The sequence below is a fragment of the Hibiscus syriacus genome, unplaced genomic scaffold (assembly GCF_006381635.1).
Source record: "Hibiscus syriacus cultivar Baekdansim isolate YM2019G1 unplaced genomic scaffold, ASM638163v2 tig00000340_pilon, whole genome shotgun sequence".
NCBI classification, from domain to species: domain Eukaryota; kingdom Viridiplantae; phylum Streptophyta; class Magnoliopsida; order Malvales; family Malvaceae; genus Hibiscus; species Hibiscus syriacus.
In genome coordinates, this window is record NW_024061783.1 from 2,677,786 (window position 1) to 2,699,809 (window position 22,024).

The window sequence follows — 22,024 nt, forward strand, 5'->3', positions numbered from 1 at the left end:
AAGGCGCTTCAGCTTTAGCTTCAATTACCATAAGAAAAGGATACATACATCCCATTACCACCAACTACCTTCAACTTGTTACAGCAATGATTTCGTGCAAAATTACAACCCCTCGAAACCTCGGGTAATTCTCAGAAATGAATGATGATTTTTGCAGGCATGCAAAATCAGAGGAATACCCAAGCCCCTCATCACCCATCTCATTAACGAAAACCAAATCATTTACAAAAGGGAAACAGAGGAAGCACCACTAGAGGTTTATCAATCAGACCATGTGATTGGAGTGAAAGGGTATTGAGGAGGCTGTGGGATCATGCAATGTTGCTGCGGTTGCGGCTGCGTCCAGTGATGGAACGCCTCTCTTGGCTTCAACCCTTGGAATTGATATCCGTGAACTTCTTGCATGCTTTCTTTGTCATTACAATTCTCTTCTACATCCATTTCATCAGTTTCCATCGACTCTGGAATCGGGATTTCCTGCTCCAAACCTCTGCTTTCCACTGAAGGAATCTGTGAAGGAACCCATGGAACCATAGCTAAACATCCCTCGCTTTCCTTCTTGCTCTCTTCGGTTTCGGCTGATTTCGTGTCGGTTGCCCGTAGGAATTGGTCTGCAACAATTCTAAATCAGAACCAGGAAGAAAATACCGTAAACAGCTAAAAAAAAGGAAACGTACTCTTGAAGCCGGAGATGAGGTCGGAATGGAGGGAGACGAAGGGGGTAGAAGGAGGAGGAGAACACAAGGGAGGTTCATTAGGATCAAGAAGGAGTGGGTTCGGGTTAAAGAGAACTATGGCTCTTTCGTGATTCTCAGGGAAGGAGTCCTCCTCGATTATCGGGGGCAAATCGACATCGAGACGGCGAATCTTGGTGGCCGGCGACGAGAGCGAGAAACCGGAGAAGTCGTCGTTAACTTGGTCGATGTCCTTTCGCTTCAACTCCCAATCAAACCCATTTATTTTCTTTATTTTCTTTTTTTTTTCCTTTCTGCTTCAACCAATCAATCAAAGAACATTGCTGTTGTGGAGGGAGAAATTGGTGGGTATAATATCTGAGAAATTTAGACGAGGGATGAAGAAATTTCTGACAGCCTCTGGAGAATTCCAGAAAGGAGAAGCCGAAATTAGTGGGACCTTCTATATCGATGATTTTATGGTTAAATTCGTGTTTAATACTTAAATGATTAATTTTAATTTGTTTTAATATTTAAATTTTTATTTTTTTAAATATACTAAAGTTTAGTTTTTATTTTAAAAAATTTAACGATAATTTTAAAAAAATAAAAATTTAAATACTAAAATAGATCAAAATTAATAGTTTAGATACTAAACGTATTAAATTTTTAATAATAAATACTGAAATAAAACAAAAATTAAAAGTTTAAGTATAAAATAGATTAAAACTGATAATTTAAGTGTTAAATATATATTTTACTTATTATATTTTTAAAATTTTAATTTATTCATTTAACTTTATAAATTAATTTTTTTTATCATTCGGTTGTTAATTTTCTAACGATGTTGTAATATGATAACCTACACCAAAACAACGTTATTTGAGATTTCTACGTAACTAAATTTAATTCAAAACGACATCGTTTTAATTCTTTATAAAATTTTATTTTTTCTTATTTCCTCTTTCTTCTTTTATTTATTTTTCTCTTTTTCTCTCTCTATCAAAGCTAATTTAAAATTCAACCATCGTATTAGTTGTAGTTTTGGTTATCGTCGGAGACCGATGAATTAAAAGACCATCTTCCTCTCCCCGTTTTCGAGCTCTCTCCATCTTCATCTCCCAAAAACTTACTTCGATAATGGCATTGAAGCTTTGCATAACCAAAATCAGAGGATTCTGTTTGCACTTGCAAGGGTTTGCTGCAGTAAATTTTCCTCCATTTGTTGCATCTCAATTTCTCATTGAAAATAGAACTGGTAAAATCAAAATAAACCAGAAGTCCTCCCGACCTCTAAAAGTTACCCCAAAACCACCACACCATCGGAGTTTTGGGATGATTTATGGTGGATTAAGCGAGCAACAAATTTCGTTTGTTCAACTTGGGCCTCGTATTTCCTCCGGCGTGGAGTTGTCCATGTCAAGTTTGGAGTTGGGATGGAAGTTAAAATTCGAAATTAGGGTTTAGTAATTTTAATTTTATTTAAAAAAATTATTTAACATTTAATATTAATATTTTTTATTTAATATCAAACTGAGGTGGTCTGTTTAATATTAAATTATTCCACATCGTCTGGCTGTTAGAGAAAAAATTGTTCAGTGACAAAAAAAAATCAATCTATAAATTTAATGAGTAAATTAAAAATTAAAAGTACAATAAATAAAATATAAGAGAAAATAAAATTCATTGTCAAACGTGTAATTTAACTTTTCTAAAAAAATATAAACTGAGTTTTCGTGTTTAGCCTTAGAACATGAAATATTTCGAGGTAAACTATGTGAGTAACAAAAATCAATTTTTTAATTAGTTTAAGAGGATTAGTATTTGTTTAAAAGAAATTTCTTAATTAATTGATAATAATATTTTTTTTACATATTTATAAATACAATTGCTTGAATTCAATAGTTCTATAAAAATAATATTTTCTTTTATAACGAAGTTTACTTATAGATTATTATTAATAGTTACAACCAACAACCAGTTGATCTAATGAGATGAGCATTAGATCCCTTAAGCAAGGTCAGGATTTTGAATCCTGATGTTTGCGAATGGAGAAAACTGATTAGGAGGATCGCCTCGCATATGCAGTATCCAATCTGGATTAATCGATTACTTGATTGGATAACATTAATTAATTCAAAAAATAGTTACAATTAACTTAGAACTGTAACGTTGTCAATAGTTTATAATCCATATCTTAAAATTTTACAATTATTTAAATTAAATTATGTTAAAAATAATAAATAAATTGAATTTTATTATTTTATTTAATTTATAATTAATTTAAAGTACTTTATAATGTAAAATAAATAGTTTATATTTATATCAAATAATATTTAAAAACTATAAAATAAAAACTATTTATTATAATAAAATATGAAATCGCTCATAGGAGTTCTTCCATTTCTTCACCGTTTCGCTAGGTTTTCTTCGTCTTTTTCTCTAAGTTTTCTTCACCGATTTGCTGGGTTTCTTGCTTTTCTCTTTTGGGATTGATGTTTGTTATCAATGGTTTCGGATAATAGTGCGAGCTTAAGTTGTATGAACTGGAGGCAGCTCTTTGCTGCGAGCCCAGATCATTCGCTTCAGTTTTTTCCTTCTCATTTGGAGGACGCTGCGGTCACGATCAAGCCACCTTTGGAGTTTTTTGATAAGGCTATTAAGTTTTGGAATAATTCTCTAGTTGCCCAATTTCTCGGTAAGTCTTCTAATTTCAGTTCATTGCAGCGCTTGGTTAATTCTATTTGGGGGAGATTTGGGGAGATTGTGGTCAATATTATGGGTGATGATTTGTTTGTTTTTCAATTTCTGAATGTCGATTCTTGTGATTGGATTTTGGCAAACGATCATTGGCATTTTCATAGTATGTCGCTTATTTGCATAGGTGGACTCTAATTTGCAATCTAAGGAGTTTAATTTGGATATGGTTTTGGTTTGGTTCCATTTAGTCGTATACCTTTAGAGTTGTTCATTGGTGTAGGCTTGAGCTATGTGGTCAGTGCATTGGGTACCCCTTTGTCCATGGATGGACTTACGACTCATAGGCATAGGTTTGCTTATGCGAAAGTTTGTGTGGAGGTTGCTGCGGATTTTAGGTTTCCCAAGAGTATTAATGTGCAGCTACATGATGGTTCTTTGACATCGATTGAGGTAGTTATCTTGTGGGTTCCTACGAGGTGTTTTCATTGCAAGGTTTTTAGGCATGGTGGAAGGAGTTGTACTTCAAAAATGACTGGTTCTTAGTAGGTTTGGGTTCCCAAGGGTCAATATGTGTTGGTTGATTCTTCCATTGCTGATGTTGTTAACAATGTAGCTCATGTTAGTTCTGAGAGTGTTGTTGATGGTGTGGGGGTGTCTACTGAGGTTGTTGCTTCTTTGTGGTCATTGTGGATCAGAACCCTTATGGTGATTCTGCTGCTGATAAGGGCTAATTTATTCTGTATAGGTTGAGGCAGTAGTTGATATGAGTTCTAAGGTTGATTCTAAAGAAAATCAGGTTGTGACTGAGGAGCAGATTGTTTCTCCTATCTCTAATGGGATCCCTAAGTAGGGTCGAGAAGATGCTAAGGGAATTACTGAACTCTTGCAAGGTTTGAAGAAAGGTAGGAAAAATGCTCGCAAGGGTAGGAATAGAGGTATGGGTTCTGTATCTCTTAGTTTAGCATAAGGATGTTATTTTTGGAATGTTAAAGATTTCAACAATTCCCCTAAACAACTAAGATTTTTAGATAGTGTTCGTATATTGAATATTGAGCTTTTTTATTTGTTAGAGACGAGGGTTAAAGTTGGTAATGAGCAAATTGTTTGGGATATGTATTTTCAGACTGGAAGATGTTTCATAACTATACTCATTCTGTTAATAGTGATTTGATTCTTTTGTAAGAGTTCGTTTGATGCAGTGGAGGCAGCTGTCACTGATAAGAGTGTCACTTATTTAGTTACCTTTGAAATAAGAAGTTTTATGTCACGGGTGTTTATGGTTGTAATTTGAGGGTGATATGATTCGATTATGGAAGCATCTTGGTGAATTGAAGACTTTAATTGAGGATGCTCCTTGGTTGGATGCGGGTGATTTTAATATCATTGGGTTTGTTGAGGAAAGTTTTGGTCCTGTTAGTGGGCCTTTGCTGTAAGACATGGATGAGTTTCTATAGGGTGCTAGTTTTAGTGGCTTGGTTGGGCCAATTTTTACGTGATCTAACTATCAAGATGATACTTATCTTGCCCAAAAGTTGGATAGGGTTATGGTTTCAATTTTTTGGATTGATTTGTTTCCTCATACTCATGTTGATTTCCTAGCTCCATGAAATTTTGATCATTGTCCTAGACTTGTCAAACTTGATTGTGAACAGAGATCATTCTCTAAGCCTTTTCATTTCTTTAATTTTTAGATTGAAGACTGGATTTTCTTCGGGTTATGGAGAATAGTTAGACTTTACCTTTGTGTGGTCGTGACCCTATGAGAGTATTGTTCCTTTAGCTCAAGCATTTGAAGCATGTTTTGAAAGTTTTAATGTCTTTAAATGTGGTAACTTGTCTTCGCGGGTTAAAGCTAATATGGCAGAGTTGGAGGCTTTACAATTGTCGGTTTTGGCTTTCCTGGCTTGCCCTTATGATCCTAATCTTAGAACTAGAGAGAGGGAGGTGTTTGTGGAGTTTCAGAGTTTACTTAGTGTAGAAGAAAGTTTTTTAAGGCAAAAGGTAATGGTTACTTGGGTCCAAGAGGGGATCGCAATTCCAAGTTTTTCCACTCTATGGTTGTTATGAGGCAGAATCGTCAAGAAATATGTGTTCTATAGAATGATTCTAGTTAACTTTGGAGTCTCATGATCAGATCATTGCTGAAGCTGTGAACTTATTTTAGTCTTTGTTAGGGGGCAGCTCTACCTGTCTCTGATGATCTTTCAGTTGATTTTTTAAGGATTTGTTGGGTGTCTTTTTTTTACGTAGCCAAGGATTTTATGCAGAGGGTGTTATAGTTGATGAGGTTACGGAGACTATGCTTGTCCAGGCTTCTAATAAGGCACATGGTTCGGATGGCTATACTTTGATTTTTTTCAAAAATGCTTGGAAGGTTGTTGCGGCGAATGTGACTAGTGTTGTCTTGTTTTTTAGCACTCATAGATGTTTTCTACTTTCAATGCTACATATTTAGTGTTGTTTCTCAAGAAGCCTAAACCTGACCATGTTTGTGATTTTCGGTTAATTTCATGTTGTTATTTCATTTATAAGTGTGTTACTCGTATCATGGTTGCTCAGATTAAGCATTTTTTGTCAGATGTTATTTCCAAAAGCCATAAAGCTTTTATCATTGGGTGTTGCATTCGTGATAAAATTTTGATGGCCTGAGAATTAGTTAAAAGGTATAATAAGCCCTCTTTGTTACCCATATGTGCTTTGAAGTTAGATCTTCAAAAGGCGTTTAACTCGATGGATTGGCGTTTTATCTTGTTTTAAAAGCTATCGATATGCCTAATGTTATGGTAGGATGGATTGAGGCTTGTGTCACTAATCTTATTTTTTTGTATCTCTAAATGGGGATTAGTGGGGTATTTCAAAGGGTTCAGGGGCTTCATCAGGGGGACCCTTTGTCCCCTTATCTATTTGTGATTTCGATGATTACTTGTTTAGACGGCTTATTTTGGTGTTATTTTTTTCATTTAAAATTTCATAGGGTTAGGCTTGCCAACCTTTGTTTTGCTGACGACCTGTTTGTGTTCACCAAGGGGTTCATTGCCTTGGTTTTGGGAGTTTGGGAGATGTTGAAGATCTTTTTATAGTTTTTTATGTTTGTGGTTGAATGCGGGAAAGTTTGAACTTTTTTATTCTGGTATGAGTATGTATATTTTGAATGAGATTCAGACAGTTACTGGGATTTGATATGAGAAGCTCTCTATCCATTACCTGGGTTTTCCCCTTGTTGCCAAAAGATTATCTATTAGGGACTGTGCACCTCTTATTGAGAAGTTTACGTTTAAACTTCAAAGGTGGCAAGCGAAGGTGCTTTCATATGTTGGTCGTCTTCAGTTGATTTAGTTTGTTATTTATAGTGTTTAGAATTACTAGAGTAACCATTTGTTGTTACTTGATGCATTTATCAAGCGAATTAATCAATTTTGCTTTCGTTTCTTTTATAAAGACGAAGATAAACCAGTGAAAGGGCAAGGGTGAAATGGTTTTTTACCTGTTCTCCTAAGTCTGATGGTGGACTTAGGCTAAAGGATCTTAAAACTTGGAACCACACATGTCTTGTTGGGTTGGTTCAGAAGTTATTATTAAATGACGATTTTATTTGGGTGTCTTGGGTTCATGAGTACATTATCAAGCAAAATCTCTTATGGTAGATTACTTGTTCCCAAAATAGTAGTTGGGCGTGGAAAAGCCTCTTGCAGGTTTGGTGTAGTGCATGTATGATCCGGGTCTCTTGAGTGATTCTTTTTCTTCTATTCATTCTATTTGGCTTGAGTTGAGGACTTGTATAGCTAAAGTCCCTTGAGAAAAGGCTTGTTTGGCACTCGATGCATATTCCTAAGTTTTTGTTGTAGCTTGGATGGTGGTTCTAGATAGATTACCTACTAAGGTTCGACTTATTTCTTTTGGTTTGTCGATTAATGAGATTTGTAAATTTTTCTTGAGTGCTTTAAAACCGATGGGCCATTTGTTTTTCTCTTGTAGCTTCTCCAAGAGTGTATGGGCAGGGTTTTATGGTTGTATTTTCAATTTAGGCCTGCAATGGATTAAGGGGATGAGTTGCTTTGGGCATGCCAAAGTTTGAAGGGTAAATCCTTGAAGAGTGCTCTACTGCGTTTAGCGTGGAATTGTTATGTTGGTTTGATTTGGAGGGAGCGTAATAGGAGGCACTTTGCTGGCTTGAGCTCTTTATCAGAGAGTTTGGTCAAGTAAATCAAGGAGGTTGTCCGTTTAAGGCTTAGTGGGATGAAAATGCTTTATCGGGGTGTTGATCATGGAGCTCTTTGTGCTGAATGAGCACTATAAGAAAATGCACCTTTAGTGACAATGCAAATGGTCACTAAAAGCACTAAATTTAGACACTAAAATGTATAGTGACAAAATTTTCAAGTCGTTACTCCACCAATGTTGTCACAATAAGTGTTTTTATTGATCAAATGTCGATACTATTAACAATAACCCCGTCACTAGTATATTAGTGATGACTTTAATGAATTGTCACAATTACTTGTATTTTTTGTGACTACGTTTTTTGGCACATATATATTAATAACGACGAAAAATTTAGAAACTAATATCAACCTGATTAGTGAAATTTTTTATCACAACTACAGTAGATATTACATTTTTTAGTTGTATTCATCTTCTTTAGGAACTTGCGTTGGCAATTATTGCCATCAGTTAAGCATGGGCGACCCTCCTAACTCAATTTGCTTAAGGGGTCTATTGTCTCATCTCGCTATATAGATGATTGAACCTAAGACCTTCAAGAAAAGAGTGCAACACCTAGCCACTGTGTTGAGAAAGAAATATATGTTGTTGACAAAAAATAATATTTATGTTAAATTATTGATAAAATTAATTTTATTTATTTTAATATATATATAATATTAATTATTATTAGGATAATTTAATTAAATTTCCATGATTTCTTATATATAATAAATAATTAGGTTTATTTTAAAATATTGTAACACCCCCAACCCGTACCCGACCCGGATACGAGTCAGAGATATTACATTGACTTTTAAAACACAACTCTTAACAAATAATAGCAAAATACTTGAATTTATATTAAGAAAATACGATAATATACATATGGTAATATGAGTTAACCAAAATATTCAGAGTATACACAACTTAACCCTTTAATTACATGTCAACTTCCATTTACATAACAAAATGACCTACTGATTAAGTTGTTTCTGATCTGATGGTTGTAGGAGTAATGTTGTCCAGCTGCTTAACCTGTCTCGTCTACTTTCTCGGATCCTACGTGTGAAACACTCACACGCTAAGTCGTCGACTTAGTGAGGCAATGTAATAATAATAACAATGAAATATAATGAAAATGTCATAATGATATGAAATGGGATGAAAGCGTATATTTAATCCATGTAGTTTACATCACCAATATCTTTACCTATAAGCATATAACTTTAACATTCATGAATTTGTATTAATAAATTTATTGGCCCATGATATCATATTAAGAACCTCAGGTATATGAGTATTGTGAGGTTATGCATTATTTGTCACCACAAATCGTATAAATGCACCGAAGTGCCGCGTAGAATTGCACCGTAGCTCTATATAATAATGTCCATAAGGACCACATAGAATTCCTTAAGAATCATATACATATACTAGGGATCAAGTATGTGTCTCCCAAGACTTCACACATGTTCCAAAGAATATATATATATCCCGAAAGACCGCGTAGACCCTCTACCCTTGGCATGCCAACTATATCTATAGTTCTCATCTACATAACATGGGCTTTTACAATTCACGTAGTTTATATCGCGTAGACATGTAAATTCTTACCTTTTCACATAGCTCATATAACTTTTCCTGCACATTCATGTCACATAATGCATTTTATATGAATTCATGTCATGTCTCATAATACAAATATGATCATGTATCAAGATATAAAATCTAGACTTATCACAAGTCTAGAATTGTGTATATTTTTATAATCATACTATACATATGCACTCACCTATATTTCCTTCCTTTTCCTCGATCGATCTTACTGGGCAATTGTTCGTGAACTTGATTAAGCTCTGTATCTACATAGTAATTTGTTGATACTTATTAGTATACTAATTAATATATTCTAAACTATCATTTCTTAGGCTAAAAGAAAAGCTATTTCCATCTTTTAATGAAGGTATGCATCGATGCACTATACAGTGTATCGATGCATTCCCTATCGGTGCATCGATGCACTACCTGTGCATCGGTGCATAAATGACATTCGATGTTTGCATTTTAAGGGGATGCATCGATGCACTCCTTATGCATCGATGCATTAATTGCATTCGATGTTTGTTTATTTGAGAGTGCATCGATGCACATTGAAGATGTATCGATGCACACAACCCAGAAATCCCATTGCAAGTACGAAATTCACTCTTTTCATCTCAACTCTTCATCTTTCAGCTCCTTTAATATTCTTAACTCAAATATACATAGTTAAACTAATTTATATCCATTTATCTCATCTTTAACCTCAAAAATCCATCTTTCATATAGAAATCAATAATCATACCATATTTTCCATGTTATCCAAACTTAATTCTAACACTTCTAACTTCTTATTCTCATCGATGACAAGTCAAATTCATCCTCCAAATTCATTTAAATCTCATATTCAAAATTTCACTTCAAAACCCATTTTCTTTAATTTGTCATAACTCCTTTATCTTTTGATTTTAAGATAACTTAAGCTTTCCTTAAGCTTAGTTGTCATCTAATGATCAAAACCCAAGCTTTAAATCAACAAATAATCAACAAATTCGAAAATTTACCTTTGCAAGCTTGGCTCTCTCTTTCTCTCGTATGATGAAGAAGAAGAAGATGAAGTTGAGAAAATATATACTCATCCTTATCCCACATGCCTATATATCATTTAATTATAATTTCCAAGTCAAATGACCATTTTGCCCTTTAATTCTTTTAATAATTACTAACAACTTTCAGGAAATATCTCCACATAAATCATTAAACTATTGAATTATTCTACTTTAATCAGCAAATTCTGAAATTTTACAATTTGGTCACTAACCCGTAATTTGGGATGTTACAAATCTCCCCTCCTTTTAAGAAAATTCGTCCTCGAATTTTCATTGTACATATCAACAAGAACATATCTTTTAATGTTCTTATGTTGCTTTCACAACTTCACCCTTCACAATTTATAATCAATGATTTGCATTCAATTGTCAAAGAACCCAATCCATGTCTGTATTTTCTCTTCTTCAATTATGCATTGTCCTTTGACCTTCTAGAATTCATATAATGTCACTCATTATATAAACAGAAATCTCCATTCTCCTTACTTAACCTCATAAAAATATTAAATTCCTCATAATATTTTTAATTGCCTTGCAACTATAACCAATCTTTTATTCCATCCTTTCTTGATTGCCTCTAAAACTTATCATATTTATATATCAAACTTATCATGTAAACTTTCATATGACCTTTATTACATCCAATCTTTTATACTTCCTCATTCTATTTCCTTATTCCATTATTCTTTTAAAATCAAAATCTCCATATACATAATCATATATTTTCATTCATGTTCACATACTCTTTTCCTATCTTACTTATACTTATCCCTGATTATCAATCTTCATCACATCTTAATAACTTTGATAAGCAGCTTCACTTATACAGAACCTCATTCTTTATCATCTCTTGTACTTGATATTATTTTTTCCTTCCTCAAAACTCCCTTTTGAACCTGTAAATACTTTTCTCATTGTCTTCATCATATCTATATGCTCCAAATACCTAACCATATTCAAATCCATATCATACTTGATTAATTCACTTTATCTTTTCTTCCAATCTTATTACTCTATCACCTTTACTCTTACAGCTAGTCAATAACAAGTGTTCAATCTAGGGCACACGCCCTAATCAATTAATTATATATATATATTTTTTTCCAACCAGAATTATCTCAACAATAGTTTACTTAACTTTTCAAATCCACATTCTTTCTATTACATCATGAAATTTTCTTTATTCACACTCAACATTTCAACGTCTTCCATCTTATAAAATAATCACCAGCGTACCTATATTTTTTTTAAACTTTTCGAAACAATATTCACATCAATGAATTTTCCATTATAACATTTGTTTACCATATTTTAGCTCAACTGCATAGCAACTAAATTACTTTATTAACTTTTCCACTTTATAATAGTGGAGATCCTATAACCTTATCCAATTGCACATTTGATTTCCGGAACACAATCCTTAACTTTTTAATCTAGAGTACAACCCTTATCAACCTGATCATATACCTTCTTTTCCGTGGAAATTTTCCTCAACGATATCTTATTCAACTTTTCAAACTCAAACTTTTACTCACATATAATACTATTCCCCTGTTTCAAAATCAAACATTATAACTTTATTTATCTTATAAGTTGTTCACCGACATACTCATTCTCAAACTTTTCTATTACTCTTTATATTCTCTTGAACATTAAAATCCTTATCTCCTTCACTACATCACATACATAATCAATATATACAATTGTATCCGAATCCATCTCATATTTGGTTATCATAACCTGACAATATCTTATAATTCCAATACATTACCATCACATAATTTTGTCATCCATTGCTAACTCTTTCCATCTATAATGCAAATCCTTTATCATATTTACATTCTTGCTTATACACAATATTATTTACACGTCTATTTTTTTTACGTATCACCTCTTCAATAAATCTTTCGTGCTATCATAAACTTCACTTCATTACTTTAATTCTTTCATTATCTTTTCCCTTATACTTTTACATTCCTTTCATATAATTTATACTTTTCCTTCTTTATCCTTTTAACTTTTCTATTAATCCTTAATTTTCGTCAAACATACAAATCCTTTAACTTAATACATTCACTATCACACTACTTTATTATTCAACTTATTTCTTTCAATCAAAACATAAACCTTCATCAAACTATCCATATATTTATTCTTCCCAGTCAAAATAATTCATTCTCTATTTCATTACTTATCCAACCTTCATTCTCATTCGTCCATAATAAAATTCCTTTGGTTCAAATTCAACCATTCTATTTACCTTTGTCTTATACATAACTAAACCATATCATGTCCTTCATACTCCCATGCTCTTTTATATCACATATATTTATCCTTAACTATCACATCTTATTACATTTTCATGACTTTGATAGTCAACTTTACTTGCACAAAACCTTATTCTTTATCATTCCTATACTTATGTTTTCTCTACTTGTTTCCAATCACCTGATTTCAATACTCATCTTATCCCTTTAAAATAATTTCCCTGCTTCAATTTTTATAACTTCTAACAGGGCTTTTAACCCAATTCACAAAGGTTGTCTTTAACCCTGACTTATTATAAATTAAATCCTTATTTAATCTTTCAGGATCAAACCCTACTTCTTGAGTCTGTCAGACTCTCGTCTGATTTAATTCCCTGGCGGATAATACAACTAATTCATATCTGGTTTAAAATTGAAAACCAGAATCTCTAGCTTTTTGTGATGGTGCTTAACTCTATGAAGCACTAATTTTCTTAATCATTGGAGATTTATGTTCTTCAATCCTTCATTATTAGCTCTCTATAGAGCTTTAACGCGATTAACCATTTCTTGAAATGAGAACAATTCAAAACCAATAACACTCTTTTAATTTAAGGCGCAAGCCCTAAACAACCAATCACCTGTATCTTTTTTATCCTTCTTAATCAGAATCAACTCAACAATAAATCTGCTTAACTTATCAAACTTACTTTCATACACATGCATGTGTAATTCCCTTGCTTCAAGCTCATATATTCGAGCTTCATTTGTCTTATGAACTGGTCATCGATTTACTTATTCTTGAATTCTTCTACAAATGATAACCGTGTCACTTGGTTTTTTTAACCTCTTATGGTGACATTTTATCCACCGTATTTATAACTTGCCCACATAGTAACAAAACTACTCAATTTAACTTCTCCAATTTGGAGAAATAAAAATCTTCTAAGATTATATTCCTATCATTTAATCCAATTTCCATAACAATGGAACATTTCTCAAATTCCCCCTTGAACTCGGGTGTTCTCAACTCTTTTCGATATTCATTCTATGAATTATAGAGGTAGAAAATTAAAAACACCTATAATATAGTTAACATCATGAAACATTCTCTAATCTTGTACAGGCACGCCCTGAGGTTTTTCGCTCTTCTCCCTACTGGCCAGGGCAGGTGAATGCTATTACCTTCAGTCTATTGCCTTATGCTTCACTTTGGAAACTCTTATGATCATACATCTAATATAACATAGCATTTTAATTCTATTAGCAAGACAATACACTCCTTACACTATCAGATCAGAAAATTTCACTTTATGTTGGCATGTATACTTTTTAAAACACTTTTGACTTCGTTTTTAGCCTAGAATCGGCTAAACCGTAGCTCTGATACCATTAAATGTAACACCCCCAACCCGTACCCGACCCGGATACGAGTCAGAGATATTACATTGACTTTTAAAACACAACTCTTAACAAATAATAGAAAATACTTGAACTTATATTAAGAAAATACGATAATATACATATGGTAATATGAGTTTACCAAAATATTCAGAGTATACACAACTTAACCCTTTAATTACATGCCAACTTTCATTTACATAACAAAATGACCTACTGATTACGTTGCTTCTGATCTGATGGTTGTAGGAGTAATGTCTAGCTGCTTAACCTGTCTCGTCTACTTTCTCGGATCCTACGTGTGAAACACTCACACGCTAAGTCATCGACTTAGTGAGGCAATGTAATAATAATAACAAGGAAATGTAATGAAAATGTCATAATGATATGAAATGGGATGAAAGCGTATACTTAATCCATGTAGTTTACATCACCAATATCCTTACCTGTAAGCATATAACTTTAACATTCATGAATTTGTATTAATAAATTTATTGGCCCATGATATCATATTGAGAACCTCAGGTATGTGAGTATTGTGAGGTTGTGCATTATGTTGTCACCACAGCTCGTATAAATGCACCGAAGTGCGCGTAGAATTGCATCGTAGTTCCATATAATAATGTCCATAAGGACCACATAGAATTCCTTAAGAATCATATACATATACTAGGGATCAAGTATGTGTCTCCCAAGACTTCACACATGTTCCAAAGAATATATATATATCCCGAAAGACCGCGTAGACCCTCTACCCTTGGCATGCCAACTATACCTATAGTTCTCATCTACATAACATGGGCTTTTACAATTCACGTAGTTTATATCGCGTAGACATGTAAATTCTTACCTTTTCACATAGCTCATATAACTTTTCCTGCACATTCATGTCACATAATGCATTTTATATGAATTCATGTCATCTCATAATACAAATATGATCATGTATCAAGATATAAAATCTAGACTTATCACAAGTCTAGAATTGAGTATATTTCTATAATCATACTATACATATGCACTCACCTATATTTCCTTGCTTTTTCCTCAATCGATCTTACTGGGCAATTGTTCATGAACTTGATTAAGCTCTGTATCTACATAGTAATTCGTTGATACTTATCAGTATACTAATTAATATATTCTAAACTATCATTTCTTAGGCTAAAAGAAAAGCTATTTCCATCTTTTAATGAAGGTATGCATCGATGCACTATACAGTGTATCGATGCATTCCATATCGGTGCATCGATGCACTACCTGTGCATCGGTGCATAAATGACATCGATGTTTGCATTTTAAGGGGATGCATCGATGCACTCCTTATCCATCGATCCATTAATTGCATTCGATGTTTGTTTATTTGAGAATGCATCGATACACATTGAAGATGCATCGATGCACACAACCCATAAATCCCATTGCAAGCACGGAATTCACTCTTTTCATCTCAACTCTTCATCTTTCACCTCCTTTAATATTCTTAACTCAAATATACATACTTAAACTAATTTATATCCATTTATCTCATCTTTAACCTCAAAAATCCATCTTTCATATAGAAATCAATAATCATACCAAATTTTCCTTGTTATCCAAACTTAATTCTAACACTTCTAACTTCTTATTCTCATCGATTACAAGTCAAATTCATCCTCCAAATTCATTTAAATCTTCTTATTCAAAATTTCACTTCAAACCCCATTTTCTTTAATCTATCATAACTCCTTTATCTTTTGATTTTAAGATAACTTAAGCTTTCCTTAAGCTTAGTTATCATCTAATGATCAAAACCCAAGCTTTAAATCAACAAATAATCAACAAATTCGAAAACTTACCTTTGCAAGCTTGGCTCTCTCTTTCTCTCGTATGATGAAGAAGAAGAAGATGAAGTGGAGAAAATATCTCTCATCCTTATCCCACATGCCTATATATCATTTAATTATAATTTCCAAGTCAAATGACCATTTTGCCCTTTAATTCTTTTAATAATTACTAACAACTTTCTGGAAATATCTCCACATAAATCATTGAACTATTCTATTTTAATCACCAAATTCTGAAATTTTACAATTTGGTCACTAACCCGTAGTTTGGGATGTTACAAATATAATCATATAAATATTAAGATTGAAATATAAAATAATGTCAAGTGTTTTTAAATTATATTTAACTAATAAAAATATTTGACAATGTATTAACCTCTTGTAGTGAAAATCCTAAATTAAAAAGAAAATACTAATAATTAACTGGTTTGCAAAATTCACATATATCTCCATAAAGATCATAAATTACATATCAAAATTAATCAATTATTTAGAAGAAAAACTAATCATAGTTGAATATTAAATGACACTATCAAAGTTTATAGTATCATCAGTGATTTATTTTGTTAATAAGAATAAAATAATATAAAATAATATATTTAAAATGTTAATGTAATTTTATTAGTCATTTATTAATCATATAGGCATTATATAATTTGGATACTTATTGAAATTTAAAATGTATACAAACCAAAATTAATCAAGCTGGAGTATGAGACTAATAATAAAATTTTACCGTTTGACAAACTAATTTATCTTAACAACAATTTTAATTATTATTGATGTCAATATTTATTACAAAAAAAAGTAAAATTTTAAGTGACAAACAACTTTATTTTCACAATAAATATCAAATAATAGTGATCACTTTACATATCTTCACTATCATATCATTTTTCGCTAAGGAAATAATTGTATTAATTTGCGTATTCTAATAATGTCAAAATTTTTGTGATAGTGAAATTTGTATCACAATTATATACTTATAGTAAAAAATTAATTCTGAGAAAAAATAATCATTATAGTTATTACTATAATAGTTACGAAATAAAAATATGTCACATTTGTTTTATTATTAGTTTCGTACAAAATTTTGTCACCAAAAGTTTAATATTTGTGACAAAATTACTAGTAATTACTATCAATTTGTCAGTAAAACTTTTACTCTTGTATGATACTTGTGACGTAATTTAAGATTGTCACAAGTATAAAATGGTAAACTTACTAATGAAAAAAAATGATATTGTCACAATTATGAATAATAATAGTAATCACTTAATATTTTATAACTATTACATTGTTTCTTGTTTAAAAAAGGTAATGTCAATTCAATTATTTTATTAGTGACTAAATACAAGTAAGACAAATCTATTCAATTCAATATTGATAAAAATTATTGTCGTCACAAATTACCAACTAAAACTAATTAAAAAAATATTAGTCACAAATCACCAACTAAGACTAGTGACAAACAATTATTGTCACAAATAATCAACAAAGACTAGTGATAAAATATTTTCATCACAATTATAAATAGTAACAGTGACTACGTAATATATTGTCATTATTATAATTTTTCAGTAAAAAATAAATTGGCGTCAAGTCGACCATTCTATTAGTGACCAATTGATGATGACAACTTGTTTTTATCACAATAAAACAGTATTAGTGACGAATTACTTGTGATGGGTTTCAAAATTATCACAATTATTATCTAAAGAGTAACGAAATAAAAATAAGTCATAATTACTTATTTCAAAAGTGACAAAAATAACTTTAATTATAAATAACATATTGTATGTGACGAAAATATTTTATGTGGTTAGTTGACTTTTGATGATATGTTTGATCTGTATTGCTGTTGGGTTTTTTAGTTTGGTTTTGCTTTGAGGTTGTTTATTGTTTATGTTTTTTTTTGGTGGTTGTACATATTTCCAATGGTTGAAATTGAAATAAATAGCAAATTCACCCAAAAGTTTCCATAAAAAAAAGAGAGTTAAAATGTCAAGCAAATGGTTGGTTCTAACATTCCTATCTCAAACTTGTATGTAAATATCATTTTTACTATTTACCGTGAAGAATCCATGTGCACAAACCTTAACCTATATAAAAGGAAGCACCTTCCATTGATCTGGAAATTTTAAGTATTTTCATCTGGTGAAAGCAGCAGAATAACTGAGCACAGGGTATATATTGACATCAAGGAATTGAGCATATTGTTTGATGGCAATCTCTCTCTCCGGGACTTGGTCGGATAGGAAATCGAATGGTGCAGGCTTACTCGATCGTGTCGACCAACGGCTCCCATCTATATCCCGGCCGCTCCGGCCGCATAATGTAATCGTGACAGGTAAATGACTGGTGTTGAAAGCAACATAGATTTCTCCCTTCACAGAATCAATCTGGGCAAGAAACAATTGATAATAACTCAATCCGGTTGAAGTACTGAAATGGAAAATCGAAAAACGAGCAGAAAGACAGAAGGGATTGTGCATGTAGGTTGATAGATTTCTCAACTACATATAAAAGAATATGCAGCATACAGAACCATGCTAGTTGATCTCACCAAAAAGATATTGAGGCCGGATATTTATTGCACTAATATATGTAAGGGATACGATACACGGTAAATGACAGAGCAAAGCTAGAAAAAACCATGTCTTATCCTTTTCCCGACATTAGATTATATCAACCAAGTGCACAGGCAACTCCAGCGTTTTCAATTCAAGTCATCAACGCATTCTATCCTCCATATCAATTTCGTATACTCATTGGTGATGTTGATTCATCTCACCCTTCAACACCAAGCATCTTACAAGCATGAGTTTAAAGTTTAGTCAGTATCTACCTGTCCATGATGTTAAGATTTTTGGTTGTGGGTTGTATGATATCTTGATCCATTCCATTAAATTTTAAGATTTAAAATAAGCATATATCAGACTTTGTTTTAAAATAAAATATCACTTCAAACTATGCATATTTTACTTTTAATAATTAAAAAATAGTCATTAAAAAGTAATTATTTAAGAGATAATAGTAGTGGCAGTTAAAATTTCAAATTCTAACCAACAAGGCCAATCAACAATTATTTAAGCGAGTGATTGACGCCAAAATAAGCGGTAAGAACAAGGCAAAGGACAAAACCACAGTTGTTTTCGCGCGGAATCCAATGCAGTCTCACAAAGCCACGTACTTTATTCTCACACTTCCTTGGGTGTCGGTCGGTAAAGCTTTATGCTTTGAAAGCTCTGGTTTTGTTTTCTCTCACCTTATTCAATTGTGTTTTCAGTTCCGCCATCACCGCCACGTGGCTCCTCTATTTTTCAAAAGCAAAAAAACACACACACACACACTACTAAAGTAGAGTGTGTTATGAATGAGCATAAAACCCAGCAGCCTGTAGAAGGATAAAGAGATGCTTTGTAGCCGTGAGATTTTCAAGTTCTTAGTGAGGAAAGATGTGAGGAAGATACTGAAGCGCAAGGACAGCGATGCTGGCCAAAGAGGTATAAAAAAAATTAATTGGGATTTTTCTCTTGAAATTATCTCTATTTCTGCAAAAAAAAAATTGCATTGTTCATGTTTTAAGACTCCATTTTTGTGAACTCTATCTTGCTGCTTGCATGTCCCTTTTTTTTGTATTTCTCCAGAAATAAATCAAGGCACATTTAGCAGCATGAGCTTGATAGGTCTACATGAAAGCTTCTCATCTTGACTGGACTAGTATAGTCGAGAGTTCTTCCAAAACATTTATCTCGATTAAACTAAATTGTGGGCCGCAATTTAATACCATGTGATTAAGAATGTGTAATCTTGAAAGACACCATTTTGGTTCTGTCTAATTGTTGGTAATTTCTAGTGAACTTTAGCCTTTACTACAAACTACAATCTATTTGCATCTATTTACTTGTCCGAAACTATTCGAACCATTTAGTAATCCATCAAATGTTTTTAACTATCCTTTTGTGTGTAATAGGGCTGTTGATGTTCTGTTCAGAGCATGGAACACTCTTTCACTGATTTTGTTATTTCATTTGTGTATTCGAATGTCTTAACTATTGGAATATGTATATGAATTTACTGAAATGTTTTATTCTCTGTGCTGTGTTTCTAATCATTTTTGTGCTTCCTTTTGGTTCCTTGCATTACTAATTCAGGGAAAGCCCTAGAGGACCTGCGATCTTCGCTCTGTAACAAATTCTACTCGGTCGATAGTTCAAAGCGTCAACGAATTTGTGGCCCTGTTGCTGCTCTTACATTCAACTTTATCGTTGCTGTTGGTATTATTTTCATAAACAAATGGGTTTGTATGCCGAATTTTCTCTTATGCAAAGCAACTCTTAGTCAAGATCTTGGTTTTAGATTGAATAAAATTGTCCTATATGATTGATGTACTCGCTTCGTGTTTTCAGGTACTTAAAACTGTAGGATTCCAGTTTCCAGTATTTCTGACTTTTATTCACTATGCTGTTAGTTGGGCATTGATGGCCATTCTGAATACGTTTTCCCTCCTCCCAGCATCCCCGCCCTCGAAATCAACTCCTTTGTCTTTGTTTACTCTCGGTATTGTTATGTCTTTATCAACCGGCCTTGCAAATGTCAGTTTGACATACAATAGGTTAGATATCTTATCTCTCTTTAAAAACAACTAACTGGACTCTCTTGGACGACGTTTTGGCTTTATTGTTGATTAATTTGTTTTTCCAGTGTAGGATTTTATCAGATGGCTAAGATTGCCGTCACACCATCTATTGTGCTTGCAGAATTTATATGGTATAAGAAGAGAGTCACTTTCTGCAAGGTACCTCGTTCATTTCTTTTTTTCTCGAACTTGGATAACGTGTCGTATCTAGTTCTCCAGCCTTAGTTATAATGATGAGAAAGAATGAAAAGCGATAGTAGTATGGAGTTTATATAAATTTTAGAGCTTTCTCTAGATGAAGAAATAGGATTCTATCATCCAGACATATTAATCGTGTTGATAGGATAGAGTTCTTCTCAAAATTGGAAGATATGTAATTATGTAAACATTGCTCGAGATTTCATGCGTATTACAACATATCCTTTGTAATATTTGTCCCCTTTCTCTTGAAATTCATCCTTTGGAATCTGTCAGGTGATTGCGCTGACAGTTGTATCTATCGGTGTTGCGATTGCCACGGTGACTGATCTACAGTTCAGCCTCTTTGGAGCATGTGTAGCGATGGCATGGATTATTCCCAGTGCCACCAATAAAATCCTCTGGTCCAACTTGCAGCAACAAGAGAATTGGACAGCATTGTCGTATGTTGCAATCTCCTTTGAGCACATTTTTGATTTATTCGAGACCTCTTGATGCAAAGGATAAGCTTAGCCCAAGGAACTCAAGAGAATAGATTCCGAAAGTCGATTCTCTATCGAAAATGGCCTCACTGTTTCCCTTGGGCCTTTCTTTTCCTTTATATTCTTTTGGTGTCTGAAAAAGTTATGAATTTTGTTGTTGAACAGGTTAATGTGGAAAACAACACCAATCACTCTGCTTTTTCTGGTTTCCATGATTCCTTTCCTCGATCCCCCGGGTGTGCTCGCCTTCCATTGGAACTTCCACAATACATCGGCAATCCTCTTATCGGCTTTTCTCGGATTCTTGCTTCAGTGGTCGGGAGCTTTGGCGCTCGGGTAAATCGATCTTCGCATTTTTTATAATAACAGAAATATTCTAGTTTATGCTGGTCCTGCATGGCCAATATGGTGTACAGTTCTTGATACATATTCTATCAACTTTCAGCGCGACGTCAGCTATTTCCCACGTCGTTCTCGGACAATTCAAAACATGTGTTCTGCTTCTAGGTAGTTATTACCTTTTCGAATCGAATCCGGGCACAACCAGTATTTGTGGAGCATTTGTAGCTATCGGAGGCATGTCGTTTTCACGTACCTGAATTTAAATGCTAGGAAGCCGCCGCCGCCGTCTCTGAAAGTTTCCTCCTCTTTACCGAAGTCCATGTTAAGTGAAGTTAACGGGGAGAATCGCCATGGATTCGGCGATGATAGTGTTTAACCGAAACCATTCTGCGCAGATATATTTAACCCAATAAATGAGTAATTCATTAACCCATTAAAGCTCTAACTCTAACAATTAGAGTATTTAATTATTTATTGTGTAGTAATTATATATATATATATAATATAGTAGAAGTATTGAATATATAACATTAAATCAAAAAATTAAAAAAATTAAAATTAACTTTTTTGTCAAATAAAATTTTATGTTCGTATTTAGATATCCGGATATCTAATCCGAAAAAATTGGATACCCGAATTTCGGGTATTTGGTTTTTTCGGAT

At 32.9% G+C, this 22,024-nt stretch overlaps 1 protein-coding gene and 1 pseudogene across 1 annotated transcript; one reads left to right on the forward strand and one right to left on the reverse strand.

Annotated features, from left to right (window-relative positions):
- Nucleotides 1-261: 261 nt before the first annotated feature.
- LOC120188394 lies at nt 262-1,786 on the reverse strand. Its single transcript, XM_039191873.1, has 3 exons — nt 1,737-1,786; nt 678-988; nt 262-611 (listed from the first exon to the last, which is right to left on the reverse strand). Exons 1-3 carry the CDS (start codon nt 1,784-1,786, stop codon nt 262-264), a joined length of 711 nt encoding a protein of 236 aa, XP_039047804.1.
- Nucleotides 1,787-19,067: 17,281 nt separating this feature from the next.
- LOC120202571 lies at nt 19,068-21,740 on the forward strand (annotated as a pseudogene).
- The last annotated feature ends 284 nt before the right edge of the window (nt 21,741-22,024 follow it).